This window comes from Haliaeetus albicilla, chromosome 2, assembly GCF_947461875.1.
Source record: "Haliaeetus albicilla chromosome 2, bHalAlb1.1, whole genome shotgun sequence".
Taxonomy (NCBI): Eukaryota; Metazoa; Chordata; class Aves; order Accipitriformes; family Accipitridae; genus Haliaeetus; species Haliaeetus albicilla.
This window is the reverse complement of record NC_091484.1, coordinates 3,631,032-3,647,923: the sequence shown is the minus strand read 5'-3', so window position 1 is coordinate 3,647,923 and position 16,892 is coordinate 3,631,032. Positions and strand designations below refer to the sequence as shown.

Below are 16,892 nucleotides of genomic sequence, written 5' to 3'. Positions count from 1 at the left end.
CTGGTTTTTCTAGCGATAGCGAGACAATACTGTGTAACGCCTCGGACTCTGGATGCGCAGCCAAGGTGGTGCTCAGGATCAGGCATGGCCCCATCACTCGGGCACACGCCGGGAGCTGAGCACCGCATCGCTCCAGACAGGGTTTTTCCAGGTTCTCTTTGAGGACCTGGTTTAAAAACAGCCCAGGGAGCTGCTGCCACGGTCTGGCAGAGCAGTTGGATCCGACCTTACGAGGGACCCGTGCGGCATTGCCGGTGGGATGCCCTTATCCTACGCATCCTGGGCAGCAGCACAAATACGTCTGTGCAGCCTCAGAGCAAGTTCAGGAGGGGAGAAATCATCATCGTGGCTGCAGCGGAGCCTGGGATGGGCTCGGCAGCACGATGCAGCCCACCGTCACCCTTCCACATGGAAGGATGAGGAGTGGGAAGGAGCTGGTGGATGTCCACACTTTGGGTAAGACAGTAGGAGAGCGCAAGCTCCGGGAGCAGGGGATACGCACGCTGCACACCAGAAGCACTCCCAAAAGACAAGGCTGTTAATTGTTACTTAAGCAATCAAGCTGTTTCCAGATCGCCTGGGGTGAAGCAGCGGCAGTGGAAGGTGTCTTACTGCCAGAGTGAGAAGTGGCATCGTCGGGGCTCCTCTTTGGTGGGAAACTTTTGCTGGGGGTGTGAATGAAAGCTGTGGGCTGCCCCGGGGGACCGCTGGTGTGACATGCAAACATGAAGCACCTGGGAGAGAAACTAGAGAAACCGGTGGAAAGCAAGCATGCAGAGGGAAAGAAAATCCCTCTTGGGTTGAGCCAAACTTCCAGACAAAACCAGGGAGGAGGACTGGGACAGGGCAGACCTACCCTGGGCTCCCAGGCATCCCTGCTGAGCCGGCGTGCCTTTTCCAGTACCAGAAGAGGAGCATTTCCCTGCCTCGCCTCCATCCCAGCCCTCCCTGAGCCATGCTGCGTGCAGAGGATCTGGCCTCCGTCCTGTGTGATATATATATATATACACACATATATATATATATGTGTGCACCAACATAACATGATACATGTGAACACGCACACACAGAGTTAGAGGATGTGCTTGGTGACAATTGCCAGTTTTCCTAGGAAAAGGAAAGACTGGATTTCACAAATCCTTAAGTGCTGTAAAAGCACAAATCCCGCTGACTGACTTACACTCTGAGAGTATTTTTCTATTAGGATTTGCCCCAGATGAAGAGGAGACTGATACTGCAACAGTAAACTACAGGAAACAGGACAACAGTTTTGAAGGGAATTTCACTTGCTGAAGATCTGCCCCGAAGATTTAGTCTTGGGTTTAAAAGGCAGCTGCTTGAGGGCCAGACTGAGCTTTCTGCCCTGCTGTTTACCAGGAGAGAGAGGGTAAAATGCGTGCCTAAAATACATATATTTATGTATGCATTGCGAGGTGTCTGTGCCTCCCTCTCTGATTAGAAATCCAAGCTGTCCAATATTACTGTAGCGAGTCCTACCAAAGGGATCTGGGAAACAAAGTCACTGCTAGTAATTAGGTGCTGCAGTGTAAATCTAATCTTCATTCACAGCAATTTCTGAAAGACAAAGAAAAATCCACCTGACGAGGTGTTGGTGAACCGTACGATTTACCTACAAATCAAAGCCCCGCGTCTCGAAACTTGGCTGGGAAGGGGAAATAAATGGCAGGGGAGCAGCCGACGAGGTGGCACACACCTTGCAGGAGCCATCCCCGGGCAGGATGGGGCCGGTGGGGATTAAATGCCCAGGAGCATCGCCCATCCGTGCAGCCCCTTCCCCGCCGCACACGCGACGTACGCCTGACCCTCAGCATCCCCTCGCTCCCCTCCCCCCCCCCCTTATAAATCAGAGCAGAATTAATTCAGGCGCCGCGTTTTATTTGATAAACGTCAAAATATGTAAATACCGGGCTCTCTTCCTACAGTCGCTAAAACAAATGGAAAACACATTTATTAGCATAGAGATGAGTTTAATCAAATCAGCGGCGAGTACAAATTAGCCACAGGAAACGTAATGAGCTGGGAATTAATTAGCAGCATAATGGTAATAACTTTGCCTGCTGATTACCTTGCGGCCATGGCTCTCCCCCAGGGCTTTCCATGGGTTCTCCAACAGCTGATCTTTTCTGTTGCAGGAGCCCCTGAACTGGAACAGCATGGCCGACAGCTCCCGTGCAACAGACTGGAGGAGGGGAGGGAGACAGAGCGAGGGAGGGGAAAAAAAAAAAAAAAAGCCATGTGAGACATCCACTGCCTTTACCTTCCCAAGCCCCAAGCCTGTTTCTTCACCTATTGCTCTCCCAGTTTGTCCTGCCAGACTGAGCGGTCCCCTGTCCCTACGTGGGTCTGGTGCGGGGCGAGGGGATGCTGCGCTCATGGGTGGTGGGTTGGGTGAGACATCTGGGTCACCTTCACCAGCTGAATATTGCCTCCCTGGCCAGGCACAGGGCACATTTCAGAGCCCCAAGAGCAGCCATCCTGCACCCCGGGGTTATTTCAGTGCTTTCAGCATCATGCTGCAAGGGGGTGATGCTGGACCTGACTTGTCCGAAAATAAATAGCCAGGCAGTTTTGGATAGGAGCTGAAGTTGCCTTGGGAAGGGCAGGAGCAGGGTGACCCCCAGAGACTCAGCTGGCTTTTTTGAGGAGCTGATGTTGCATGAGAAAGGGACAATTGGTGCTCCAGGGGCTTTGTAAAGTGCTGGGCTTGTAAATTAACTGTTTGACACCAACAGTGATGGAGAACAGTGGGGGGCAGGGGCTGGATGGAGGAAAGGGGCAGTTTCTCTTCTTGATTTATTTGTATTCCTTCTGCAGTGCCTCTCCTCCTAACACCTGAGCAGTCCAAAATAACTTGCGCAGAGCCTTCCAGTGCCACAGCTAAAAGCACTTCATAAGCCTTAATGAATCAAGCTGTGCAACAGCCCTGCGAGGAATTATTATTCCCAATGGTGCAGGAAGGTTAAGGGAAAAGCGCTCATGTTTGGGGCCCTCCATTTAGATGCTCCAGTCCATCCTCGTGCACCTTCACACCGCAGCCTCCCATTCAAGTGACTGAGTCAATACTTGAGAAGTTAAAAAAAATAAGGCTAAGTTAAAAAAATAAGCCAGGCCACGCATTGAAGTGCTTTAGCAGGGATTTGTGGAGGGATTAACTGAGCTTCTAAGTTTAAAATGGAGTTCAAAGTGATTCTGGAAATCGTATGGATCCTTAAAAGTGGGAGCACTGCTCCCAGGTCCCTGGTACCTGCAGAGCCTTTTTTTCCCTCTCTGTTTTGGATAGTTGGCTCCAGCCTGCATAAATGCTCCATGAAATGGAGGGAGAACAATAAGGCAAAGGCCCAACACTGACAAGGACACGGTGATTTTTTTTTTTTTCCAGGGAGATGGTGTCAGTTTGGACTCGTGCATCCCCCAGTCCTCTGGGCTGTCAGTGGTACCTAATAAATCAGGCTGGTGAATCCAAGATGTGATGCTAACCATATCGCTCCAACCGCTCTAAACCGTGCCTCAACCATGCCAGTTGCTTGGGCCATCTAGGTTTGGACAGACGTTTGATTGGAGCTGTCAGGAGCTGGCGGACTGAAACTGATGCAAACAAGGAAGAAGTCAGCACTTTAAAAAATATATGGGTTTTGGATGGGAAGGGGCAGAGGTTCTTTTATTTACTGGAGACAAAAGAGAGAGAGAATTTTCACATTTTGCAGACTGTGTCTGTGCTAACGGGAAGGTATCTGCGCTTTGGGGTTTAACTCTAGGAGGCTTCAGAGAAGCAAGGGTTTCTCTCAACACTGAGATGAACTTAGACCAAAATGAAGGCTCTGTCTCGTCATTAAGCGTAAAGAAACTTAGTAAAATCCGTATCTGGCCTTTGGAAGCAAAAATAAGTGAGTAGGCATACAAATTCCTGCTTAGACACCCAAGATAAAGCTTTCCAAAGTCCTCAGTATTGCCCTGACTTTGTTTTTCCAGGCTTTTCTGGGGCATTCACCATTGCCTTTAATTCAAGCAAAGTTGGGTCATTGATTCTACCAACATCTCCCTAACCGATTTGATCAAACCTGCCAATGTCAGCAGCACTGACGGCAATGCCTCACCTCAGCAAGCTGGATGGTAGAAGACTTTGACGTCTTCACCGTTGTCCCTGAAAAACCTCACAAGTCCCTCCAAAACCAAGAGTCAGAGGAGAGAAAATGAGCTCTGCTGCACACCAGATCAGACCAAAATGCTTATTTAAAAGTCCCCAAACATGGCAAAAAACTGCAATTTACTCCCCACGGGAGGTTTTGGTGATGTGTGAACTTCCGTGGGAGCATTTGCTCCTTCCAGAGAAGCAGAGGCAGAACTAAGACACAGCAACTATTTAGAGCCCACTCTGCAGAGGGACGTGGGAAAAGGATGTTTGCAGGGATATTTTCAGCATTTTTGTGAAAGTTCTCCTTTCAGGAGGCAGTGCTGGCTGCCCTGTTAGGGGCTTGGCTGGGCTCAAGCCTTCCTGCTGCTTGTTGGGTTTGTACCTAATGTTGAAGGGTATCCAAAAACGACGGGCGCTGTGGGCTGTGCAGTAGCTATCATCCACTCTCAAAGGCCATTGCTGGAATGCTCTTCTATGGAGATCTCACTCTGCAGAGTCAGGGGAACAAGGGCCTGACCTCTGATGAAAGTTGCGTGGCTTCAGTTAAAGATGCTTGGGTTTTTACTCCTTTTAATGCCTCTGATTTTTTTTTTTCCAAGGGAGCTTGTGCAAGTTGACACAATAGATTAAACCATGAGTTGTAGATGAAGAATCCTGTATTTTATTATCAAGGATAAATAATATCTCACCTAGAGGAAAGTGGGAGAACACAAGGTCACCCAGCATGCCTAAAGCTGAGCCTGAATAGGAGGTCTAAGTTGCTGGCTCGTGCTCCAGCCTTCCATGCAGCCCATGCTTCGTTCTGAAGGCAGAAGGTTTTTATTCTTCAAAGTGCCACTTTCCTTTGCTATCTGCAGACAAATAGGTTGCTCTAAGATGCATGCCACGAGCTGATTTTTGATTCATGAGAGCCTGAACCAACACTGATCATAAGAGAATCGACAGTGATCATAAAATATGAAAGGTTTTTAAGAAGGACTCTACATCATATTGAGGTCTGCAGCAGGCTTTCTGCTTCAGAACCAGAGGGGCCAAATGCAACTCTAGTTTATTAAGGGAAATGTGGAAATGAAAGCAGCGAGAGGAGAATTTGCCCCTGTGTATTCAAGGCTACCTAGTTCCGCAGAAGCTTTTAGGAAATCTACCACTTTAAGCATAAACACAAGACAATTTTGTTTTCATGCAATTTTCTTGCCAATGCTTTTTCTTAAAAATCTGTACGGCTGTCATATAAAATATGCCTTGGTTTGTTCTAATTTAGATTACGCATATTTGTCCTCAGTGAATGATTGATTAAGTGCTCTGATCTTGACTGCTATGTTAGCAGCAGGGTATCTGTGCAAGAGGATTGGAAATCTCATTGGATAAATGGTAGAGATGAAATCCTAGCTGTTATAGATCTGGTTTTCTTTTTCACAGCCAAGGCAAATGCTGTCTTCTTTGCAATAACAAACACGCTTTGTAATGCGTTCTAGGACAGTGCTGAGCCTGACTTTGTTTCTTCATGGAGGGGCTTTAAGCTGTCATAATACCATGGCACCAAACTCTTAATGTCACAGATATCACTGTAAAGTGGGTATCTCTGAGTTCACTAGATCAGTTGTGATTTACACTGCTGTAACTGAAAACAAAATGTGTCTCACTGACATCTGCGGAGTTGCTCTGATAAAACCAGCTTATAAGCAAAACTAGGGAAAAAAAGATATCTCTGCGCAACTGAGCTCATTCAAAGCATCAAGCATGGTTTAGCAGGACTGCCCAAAATGGAAAACCTCCTTCAGGGGTTAGTTACCCTGTCAATCTCACTTTAACATCACTGAACCTGAGCTGTGTGCGAATGCATTGTTACCCACAGGAGCTGGGAGATATTTTCTTGCTTGTTTGTATAATCTTATGTCCCATACTTCTTATGGGAAATTATGTCAAGCTGTGTTTTGTCATCTTTTAATTTGTTTGTATTTATGAGCTAGAACTGGCACAACTAAAGGTACCTGAAAAGACTAACTTTAAAAAAAAAGGTATTTTGTTTTTCTTTAATATGTCTTAATTTCTAACATTGATCTATTGCGTTCTCTTTGGAGCACTGTATTGCCAGGAAGGTGTGGTAACAAACCAGGCAATTTTCTAAAGAAAGGAGGATTTTTTTCTCCTTTTCACTTTCTGAAGCTTTTCTCTGACCTTCTTGGAGGTGTAGAGAAAGCTTTCAAGACCATCAGAATAAATGGGTTGTTTACTGTGATGCTTGCAGCCTTGGAAAAAAAAAAAAGATAAAAGAATAAAGAAAAGAAAATCCCTATACCTGCTGTCTTCCAAAAGGAGACAGATGAGGTGTGAGCTCAAGAGAAAATATTCCGAAATCTAAGCATGATGCCCTCACAGTAGAGTAAAACAGAGAAAAGCTAAACAAAAAGGTAGTGACCCCAGGGGAGGCAGCAGGACTCAGCACCCTCCTTCTTTTCAGGGGGTTCAATGCTTTGGGAAAAAAAAAAAAAAAGGCAGGTTGCGGAAATACAAGGAGATATATCTTGGAAAAAAGTCTGTTCTGGCTTAATTTCCCACGATTAGGATATCATGTTTGCTATTGTCTGCACTGATTTGTTCACACATACCCGCGCGCGCAGACGTGATGACCAGGGGCAGGATCTCAGGTGACTTCTGCCGAGATCTCCAGGCTCAGTCGCCGAACCGCGAGCCCTTTCCCGAGGAAAACCGTGGCCTGTAGCCACGTATGGAAGTGCTAAGCTGTGTTAATGATGCTGTGTTATCATCAGGCTCTAATGCTGCCTCGAATGGATGTCACTACTGTGTATGTTCCTGCAGATCAGTTGGTAATTACACTTGGATCCAAAGTAATTACGTTGAGACTTGCACTCTGGTTTAGAAGACAGAAATAACCGTGCACTCGCCTAGTCCCACACGTAGCACTTGTGATGTAATTTAATAGCCAGCTACTAACATGAAAGTAAAGAGGCATTTCTCTTCTATTTATGCCCTTTTAAATTAAACATCGGTGTTTTTTCCTTTGAAAGGAGCAGGGGCCGGCGTGCCACCGGTCTTCTTTTTCCCACTCAAGCGCCCTCCTCTTTTCTTGACAAAATGAAATACTCTGAAGCAAAATAAATATTTATAAGCTCCTCCTGGTGTGCGGTTGTTTTGACAAAACAACTCGAGCAGGTTGCTTTGGCTTTACTCTCTGCCCTATTTAAATTTTAGGCAGGGCAAAACCAGCCCTCTAAAGGCTGGAGGAAGATGAGGCGTTCAGATGAATTTTGTGGTCTCTGGGCAGGGAGCGGACGGACCAACCATCCCTTTTTAAGGTTTTCCAGGTCACATCTGCCAGTGCATTTCCTCTTTAACCTCCGAACATTAAACACCTGGACAGCTGTAGCACCGCATTAAGCACCTTTTTTTGATGAAGAGCTCAAAGGCGAGGCAGACTGACGCCCGGAGCCCACGTATAAACGGGTACCTTTGCTGTCTGCAGTTCTGATTCCCAACCGTCCACTAGCAAAGCATGCAGCTTTTTTTCATGGAGAATTTACTCCTTGTGCACTTCCAAATCAGCCAGTCCTTCTGCAAATAGTCTTCTTCCTTCAGGGTGAGTGGCTTATTTTCGTTAGGAAAAGAAAGAGTCTACTGTGATCTCTTTCTTTTGGCAATGTCTGGGTAATCATTGCTCATAATAATGCCATCCCAGATGTTGAAACATCTCCTGTATTAATTTTACCCAGAAGATAATTTCCCTTAGAAATCATGTGCAAATCCCCTGTTCTAATTTAAGAATTAATTCAGTACACTAAATCTTAGCACTTCATCCTAGAAATGTTTTGCAGTGTCTGTTAACCCTTTGCAAGAACAACAACAACAAGCCTAAATGGGAGATTTACGGATTTAACTAAGCCTGTCTCTCATACCAAGCTCTGTTTGAGTCTAGCACACAATATTTTGAAATGTGGGTCCCCTTTGACACCTAGAGCCTACCTGCTTGAACGATTTCCTTCTCCTCAGAGAATCACAAATGTAAGCTGATTTGTTGTTATAAATGTAGAGGGCAAATACACCAGTGGTCCCAGAGACCCCCGCTCCAGTGGTGCCTGGAATCATCATTCCACCCTCCATCGGGGCTTTGGCGGATGCTAGGAATGAAAATATGATGATTCCACATTTTACAAGACTTGAAGGAAAAAGAGGAGCTGAATGGCTTGTCTGAACCCGTATAAGAAATCTATGGGAGAGTTGGGAACACATCGCACTTCTTTTGAGTCCTAGACAGGGGTCAGTGATACCTGGCCACCCTTCCCTCCCTTGGTGGTCCCATGCATACACCAGTACACACCTGTCTACTACTGGTGTGAAGTGTCCCATGCATTTGATGGGCTTTCTTAATTTAGTTTATAATGGAAACTACGTCAGACTCCAAATGGGGCAGTTTCCTGCCCTTGCACATTGTGACAATCTTAGCACATCACTAAGCCTTTATACTGAAAGTCTTTGACCGTCAGTGAAAACAATAAAGAAAATAAAGAGGCCAAATCTATGAATTTCATCCCAGCTATGTGAGATCAGAGTGCAGTCCAGCACACCTTCTACGGAGCAGGATGTTTCAAAAGCCATGAATCTTCTGTTTGTACTCTGCTTTGCCTTTGTTGTCTTACTTCTAGTGGTATTTGGAGTACAAAAGAATTTCAGGTATTGGTATTTTAAGTTAAAAAAATATCATGCAAGGAATTGGTCTCTGGGTTTTTGCAGCTACACAGCTTGCAAATGCGCAAACCCATATTAATAAGATCATGCCACCAACTATAAAGTGCACATGCAAACCTTCAGAAGATCACAGAATTCTTTCAGACAGAATTTTTATATGTATCTACAAATGTTTCCTGATTCCTACCATAATGACATGAATTTATTATGTCTCAGTGATAATATCTAGGTAGCTGCTTCATGCAATGTAATGTCACATTTTGGATTTCACTGATTTTACTTCTGGTGATTGTTGTGTTTGCGCAAGCGGTACCTCGTGCATTTTGCAGAGCAGAGGGCAGGCCAAGGACCTTCTCCAAAGAGGATTCATTTGGAATCAGCTTTGATAATTATCATAAGGTGATAATAAGTGATTAGTGCCGGGACATGCCAGCACTTCCACTACCACCTCATAAACTCTCAGATGCTGCACTGAGACTGCGCAGCAGCTCAGCCTCAGAGGAGAGGAATGATGCAATCCCAAAAAGGAAGCAAAGGAGAAAAGACAATGTGGCTCATAGTGGGGGAAAATCCCATTTTCCTTTCTCAGAGTGATCCACTGTTAATAGTAAGTAGTGGCTCTGAGCCTGTCTTATTCACCCATGTGGCAATGCTCAGGGAGGTAAGGCAGTAAATCAATCACCCTAGAAAGGGCATACATTTCTCCCAAGCTGATCATCAGATTGAATGCTAACCCGGCATACAATGGTACAGATCCACGGAAACTTTTCTGATTTACACAGCCAAGACTGCACATAGCTCCCAAAGTCAGGAAAAAATGAAAGAACATGATGGTCACCTGTCCCATCCCGTCCGATCGGGTTGCGGATCCCGTACCAGGTGTCTTCACATCCCCCAAGTAGATCACATCTGCTGTCCTGTGCATCACTGAGAGGATCTGCTGGAATGAGAGAAACCATTTAAACCTTTTTCCTTCATTCACAAAAGATATTCAGTTTAATGACCCCCTTGCTGGGCACTGCTAGTTAGTCTTGTTTGCTGCTGCTTAGGCTTCATGTTTATTCTTTCTCTCTCATTTCAATAAAATAGGCTGGAAAAAAATACTGCTGTGTCCTTCTGGTCCTTAAGTAAGGGAGACTGCATTTATGCTACCCTGAAATTCAGCACACTGACAACTGCAGGATGGATCTGCTGGCCCAGCAACTCCAAGCTCGTGCATTGGTTATTATTCCTCCTGATGAATTCACTTGGGGGATCTGCTCCTTGAATGCAAAGCTCTCAGGTCAGGACAAATGGAAAATGCGTTACATGGAGCGTGACATAGTGTGAGTCCCAGAAATGAGTGCGTGTTGAGATATGTCCACAGGCAGTGGGATAAAGTTGTTCCTTTATCTCCAAGTTGCTGCTGGAATTTCCTTCTAAAAACCTGTGTTTGCAGCAGCAATGGCTACTTGCAGTGAAACATTGGAGTTTCTTGTATTTGTTACATATTGAGATTTAACAAGCTAAAATCACAGCTTTGTTCTTATTTGGTTAGTGGGGTTTTTAGCTCCCTGTCTCCAGTGTTCCTGGACTCTGACCATTCCCTGCAGTCAGAGACCGGTCCCAGCAAGGAAACTTTTCCCATGGGGAGCAGTTTAGTTCCCTTCCATTCCTTCAGCTCCCCATTTGGGGTCCCCCTTCACAAGACACCCACAACCAAATCAGGTCCACGTGCATCTCGGCCGCCCTCCCCACCCACAACCTCGCAGGGCAAAGAGCAGAGCCCAGTGCAACTCACCTCTGCTGTGATGGGGATATGCAAGTTTCTCTGCATGCTATAATCTTCCTTTATTTTATTATCTCCAGGCAGCACCTCTTAGCCTTGACATTAAAGTGCCCACCCTATAACTGCATCACTGGACATTTTATATTTATCTGCCAAACCTTTGTCTCTTGCCCTGCTCTAGCTATGATGTTAATGACGTTCCTATTTTCAGCCACAGAGGCGGCTGTCATTTAGGTTTTGTCAAGGAAATGACAAAAAGATCCAGTATCAAATCTGAAATATTTAGGAAGCCTTTCTCCAAAAAGCAGAACTTTAAATATTGTCTTGCTGGGAAAGCTAGCTGTAGTTGTCCAGCAAACTTTCAGCCCAAATTTTCTGCAGCATCTCAGGATCTTGATCCCAAAAAGGAAAAGTTTGTGGTGTCTGAGGCCCTGATCCTGCCACGAAACATGTGCTGGCTGGTTCTGCGGGGGTTTTCTCCTGTCTTCAGAGAGAGAGAGAGAGAGACATAGTTTAGTGTTATTTAGTGAATTGTCACAAGACAAGCAAAGAGACAGCTATTCTCACCCAACCCACTGATCTTTCTAGAAGACTTTATATATCGTTTGTTTTGCTTTGCTGTTCTCCTGAGCTACAGGGTACTACATTCTCATTCAGGTTGTTTCATATTCAGATCCTAAAACATCTTGTGAAGGAGAGGAACTGTGTTTCCAGCCACATTTTGCAGCTCAGATCAACATGCTAAAGTCCTGGTCTCAGCAACAGCTTCCCAAATGTGTAGGACGTGGGAGGCTGACGTGTGGATGAGTTGATGCAATCAAGATACAAGGGGGCAGGAGGTCGCTGTTAGTTTGGTGGCCTGGGAGAGGTCCTGGTATCTGCTGGAGATGGGAGTAGAAGTCCTGTGCAGCCTGTTGGCAGCAGGAAGGAGGAAAACATCACGGCAGAAAACGATGCCCACTGTCAAACCAAAGCAGAGCAGAGGTTGAAGAACCGCATCTAGATTTGCCTGTATTCTAACGCGCATCAGAAAGTCAGCTGGCAGGCAAAGGGAGGAAGGAAAAGCCAAGGGAAGAAGCTGGTGCAGGGCTGACTTCTGGGATTCAGTGGCTGTGCATGGAGAGGTGGGCTGAGAGTCTGTGGGGGTCTTTGCCACTGCCTCACTGCAGCCCCAAGCAAGACCGACCATCCCTTGCCGTGAACACGCACTCATGGCAACTCTTGTTCCAGGACCCATCTCCTAGCTCGGTGTTTTAGCTGAGGACAGGGAGTGTTGGCACAATAGAGCATCTTCTTTTCTTTCCCTTCGTTTGCCCTCCCCTGGGGGAAAAAGTTGGGTTTAAAGACTGCTCTTGTTTGATAACTTCCCTTAACTATCAGCTAAATAATACATGAACACTGATCCACCGTGCTGAGTGATGACTCCCTCTGCTGACCCTGTTTTATTTTTATTGCTTGGCTCGGGCCAGTTCCTTCAAGTCCTGAATCATCAGAACAGAGACCTTGAGGTATTCCAGCCAAATCAATCCCTGGCCCATTGACATATTGCTTTACCTAACCAACCATACAACTTCGCTTTTCCCTGATAATTTCTCAATTAATTGCTTTTCAGCTCTCATTCGTTACAAGGTCAGGCTGTGACTGGGCTTGTACATTCCCATCTCTGATAAACTCTCCTGGTCCCCTAATCAGCTACGACTGGGATTTTAGTTCCATTAACTTATTCATCATCTAGACATTTTCATCTTGGGGAGCTTGACTTTTGATTGTATCAGTAGTATCTTCAATTATTTAAGAGGACTTAAAATTCCCTTCTTACCTAAAAGGAAAATGCATTTTGAGCACTGAAAATTGATCATATTGGACAAGTGTCTTTTGGATGTTCGTATGTGCAAGCCCATGTTAAACAACTCATGCATGGCGACAGCACAAGAATTTGCTGCTGCTGAACATGTGTGTGCATGGGGCTGACTATATTAAGATGTCAGATATAGGGGAATGACAGTATGCTGATGACTAGTGGCTTACTAATGCTAAATCACGCCTGAGATTCTGTTCCATGATGTCAAACATTGATTCAGTTTCCGTGGGAAGTTATGCAAATGCCAGAGCCCCTGGATGAGATCTGAAACTGAAATTGCTAGCACACAAAAAACCCCACCTTGCCCTCTCCTAGCAATAAATCTTCTTAGAAAACCTTGAAGGGAGCTGCTCCAGGAGGGGAGTGCATTTTGAACATGCCCCCCTAGACAGAAGGTCTTATAGGACCCTTCTTCAGCTTTGGTGCTAGCTGGGAGCCAAATCCTTCGCTTCTGCTGCAACCTTCTGTCTGAGTCTGTGCTTCATCTTTGCGGCAGCTGGTCCAGTCCAAGGCAGCAACCCACTAGTGCTACTTACTACAAAATTAATCCTTTAACAGAAGCAGCAGTCTCTGTTGCACAATAAAATGCCCTCCATCCCAGCTCTTCTCAATGTCCCTCTTCTCACAATTTGCACCCAGGCAAAACTCCTAAGAGTCTGCAAGCTTCTTCCAGTAGGAAAACTAGTGGCAAAACCTAACAAACTGGCATCAGCTGGGAAATAGTACATTTCTGAATGGGGTGATGGGACCAAGGAGTCCGAAGGTCCCACCTTGCTCTTTGTCCCAGGCTCCGTGGGAGCCAGTTGACTGAAAACCACCTTCCTAGGATGGTGTCAGGGGACCCTTTTAGATTATCTGAGCGCTTCAGGCTCTGAAGAATATCCATAGAGACAGGTCAAACTGTATTGACAGACTCTCCAGGAAGAAAAGCTAGTTTAATATTGGCAAGGCAAGACCTGCTGCATATTTAAAAGGAGCCTCTCCTTCCAGGAAATATGTGCTCAGGTCTCAGTTTCCTTTCTGCAAAATGCAGGTCATAGCTTTTAATGCTCATGATTTCATCGCAAACCGCAGATTTATGGATTTTTCTTGCAGAAGTCTACGCTCACACTTTTGAGTGTAAGTTTTCATCATTTGCTTAAAAAGAAAAGCCCACATTATTGCTCAGAAGGGCTTAAAAAAGATTAAGAGCACAGAAAATTGAAGAAGCCCCACACCAACAGGCAGTGCGTTGTAATGAAGGAAAGTGCAATAGCAACAACAGTATGAACTCTGGAGCGTTGCTTTGTTTGCTTTCCCCCCCAGACTGTAATAACTCACCCACCCCACTGGAAAAACTCTGTCCTTTCCTGCTTTTTCTTGATGCAACAGCATGAAGGGCCTTTCCAAGGTCTCTGTTGCTCCCTGTAAATCACGTACCAGAAGGCACCAACACTTGGAGGACGTGAAGAAACGTACAGTTCTCTCTCCGCCTGTTGCTAGGATTCACAGCTATACCCCACCGCTTCCCGGGGCTTCGGCTCCTATTTTGCCTGTAGGAAAAAAGAAGGAAACCTTGTTGCTTCCAGGCTTTCTGCATCGGGCTTCAGCAGCTCCAATGCCAACCCTTACAATATTGCTACAGTCAGACATAAAATCTTAATGCATGGTAGTGCCTTGAATCTTACATTCTTCTGAAAAAGGTGAGTCCCCAGTAGTAAATGAAATATTAAACATTATTAAATATGAAGCAGCTAAACCTGGATTCCATTAAAATGAATCTTTCATAGTTTTCCTGGTTTTTTTTTCCTTTCCCTTTTTTTCCCAGGGTGCGCAGTGATCTCGTGAGCTTTTATGTGTCCTTTTAAAGACAGAAAAATCACAGGTAATTTAAGTCTATTCTATTCAGATTTATTTTAGCTGGAAAACAAATCAAGGCTGTGAAACTCTCTCATGGTCGCATCTATCTCACTGAACTATTCAGCAGCCTATATCAAAGGCTCACCTAAAGACACTGTTGTAATGCCTGCTGACATGTGCCACCTATTTAGAAATCTTGTATCCAGTTACACACTCTACTTTCATTTAGAATGGCTTTAATCTTCCACCATATGCTAAAAAAGCCCCTCTTTTTATATTACATAGGATGCATTTAGAGCTGGTTTTGTTGCTCCTGCAGGTTTTCTGGGAGTTAAACTGTGACTAAAGTGAGTGCCGATGTGTGAGATGGCAACTAGGCATCTAAAGGCATCTCTGCAAGAAAAAGCTTAAAATTTTATAGAGCTGCCATTAGTCTGGGATAGGGTGATCATGCAAAGATGACTGAGGTTATGACTGCACAGATAGCACAGGGCAGTCAACAGGATAAGCCGTGACTCAATATTGTTGCTATATTTTGTGACCCTAGTATTTGCACCTCAAAATTCATAAATACATGGGCATCTGCACAGGTTGGCTGAATCTCTGGTGCTAAAACAGATACAAAGGTGTATAATTCTCTTTAGATGTATTTATGTCCTTGCATTCAGAATGTAAGCCCTCTTTCTTATTATTCGCCGCTGTATTTGAACAGGACTGATAGGGATTTTTAAAAGAGGATGGGAAAAAGAGCATTTGGCCTTGCTAAGAGGGTCCCAGAGCCTGGTTCTGTGTGAGAGCATTCCCTCCCTCCGGACCGCGGGGACTGCTGAAGAAAGCTGGGTCCGGTGGGAGGTCGCATCTCCAGCACACACCTTAATTCTTGACTCTTCAGGCTGCTGCATTATGGTCTCCAAAACATGCGTGCATTAATTTGTCAATCTACAGACACACTTTCGGACTGGAAGGCAATAACTACTAAGAAAGACGAGCTAAAATGGCAGAGAAGGTAGAAAGCCATTAATTATTCATGACCACGGTTCCATTTTGTGCAAAAAGCCTTCTACCTTGCTTTCCTTAGGTCACTTCTGAGGCTCAGCAAAGCGGATTTAAATGGACTCCCCACCGCAGGAGCTCGTGCTCGTGACTCCGGCGGTTCGTCTGCACCCAGCTGGGTTTCACATCTCCCCCTCCAGGAACTGAGCAAAGTGGGGGAAAAAAAGGAGCTGGTTCTGCAGCAAAGTGGGAGAACCCACGCTCTTCCCCGTTTCAGGTTTTTGTACCATTTCGCAGATCTCTAAAAAAATAAAAAGAACAAATCGTACGAGGTTATTTTCTGTGTTTAAACACCAGTGTTTTCTTTTTGGTGTGCTTCTACTTCAGCTGAGATGGTAAGAGCATCCCACCAGCAATGACCTTCTCGCAGCCTGACCAGAAACATACGCTCTTCGTCTGGTTTTGTAAGGGCTTTTTGTGCCTAATTCTGGCCTGACACCCTTGGGATTGAGAGGAACAAATCCCAACTTTATTATTTATTTATTTTAATGAACTGCCGTTGGCCAGCTCATGTTTTCACCACAAAGGTTTCAAATTGCCTTAGAGCACCAGGAAACATGTTGCAAACTGCTATGAAGCTTAGACACGAATATGTCAAATAAGTGATCCACATGAGAGTAGATAGACGTGACATTTAGTAATCATCTTTCTTGGACAAAATGGGGCATTGCTGTCACTTTAAGTAAATCTCAGTCAAATTTCTCGCATTTTACCATAGGGGAAGCAGGAGGCATAATAGTAAATTTCTCTTTAAAAAATATAAAAGATCAACCTTGAGAAAAAAAATGGTTGCCACAATTTCAGGTGTAATACCTCATCCTAGCTTGGCCATCCGTTTACTTGCTGCTGATATCAATATGTCACCCCTAATGTTTACTGATGTTCACTTTATAAATGACTTTTCCTAGCTGTCAGAATATCTGTCACCAGCATCTCTTCCTCCTCTTTGCCTCTCATCCCCTTTAATAAAGATTAATATCTTTGAGGTTAAGTAAAAAGATCAGATACTACGCAAATGACACCATAGGTCTGATATTTAAACAAGATGAACATGTAATTGCTGAGATTATGTGAGCAAATTGGGTAATTCCTAGCCTAAATGAACACAGTTGGCTTTTGCGGGGTCAGTTAATATAAATGCACATTCAAATGAATTGTATATTGTGCAGGCATTTGGGCTTCTGAAGTTTCACCCATTGAAGAATTGTAGATGTCCAAAGCAAAAATTGGTGAGTTCAGCTTCTACAGCTTCTCTGAAGTATTAATATGTTTAAAAGACATGCAGAATGGGGATTCTATAAAAATATGGCACATTGGTTTTCCGTATTTATAGTCCACCAGTGACTTCTATATTAAACGGTTTCAGTCTATGAGTCCAAACAAGATTTTTCAACCTGTCACTCCTGCAGCTCAACCTGCTATATGAAATGCTAAACATGTTCTGTCTGCTTTGTACATCTTCCTTGACAAACACCTGGAGTAATGACTCCAGAATGAATATTTAGCTGGCAATT

The 16,892-nt window shown here is 44.8% G+C and overlaps 1 protein-coding gene across 4 annotated transcripts in view; it reads right to left on the bottom strand.

Annotated features, from left to right (window-relative positions):
• Nucleotides 1–16,892, bottom strand: part of LOC138689248 (uncharacterized) — a 210,723-nt gene that overhangs the window by 20,033 nt on the left and 173,798 nt on the right. Inside the window, exons 2-7 of one of the 4 annotated variants that reach the window (XR_011328080.1) lie at nucleotides 15,390–15,619; nucleotides 13,906–14,018; nucleotides 10,638–11,109; nucleotides 9,696–9,797; nucleotides 8,135–8,289; nucleotides 2,087–2,200 (exon numbers count right to left, since the gene is read on the bottom strand). Coding sequence is in view for 1 of the 4 variants with exons in the window: in XM_069803499.1 (XP_069659600.1) it covers nucleotides 857–985; nucleotides 2,087–2,200; nucleotides 8,135–8,289; nucleotides 9,696–9,797; nucleotides 13,906–14,018 (613 nt within the window). In the remaining 3 variants the exon portion in view is untranslated. Of the gene's footprint in view, nucleotides 1–856; nucleotides 986–2,086; nucleotides 2,201–8,134; nucleotides 8,290–9,695; nucleotides 11,110–13,905; nucleotides 14,019–15,389; nucleotides 15,620–16,892 lie in introns of all 4 variants that reach the window. The other 3 variants (XR_011328081.1, XR_011328079.1, XM_069803499.1) reach the window with 3 other exon arrangements.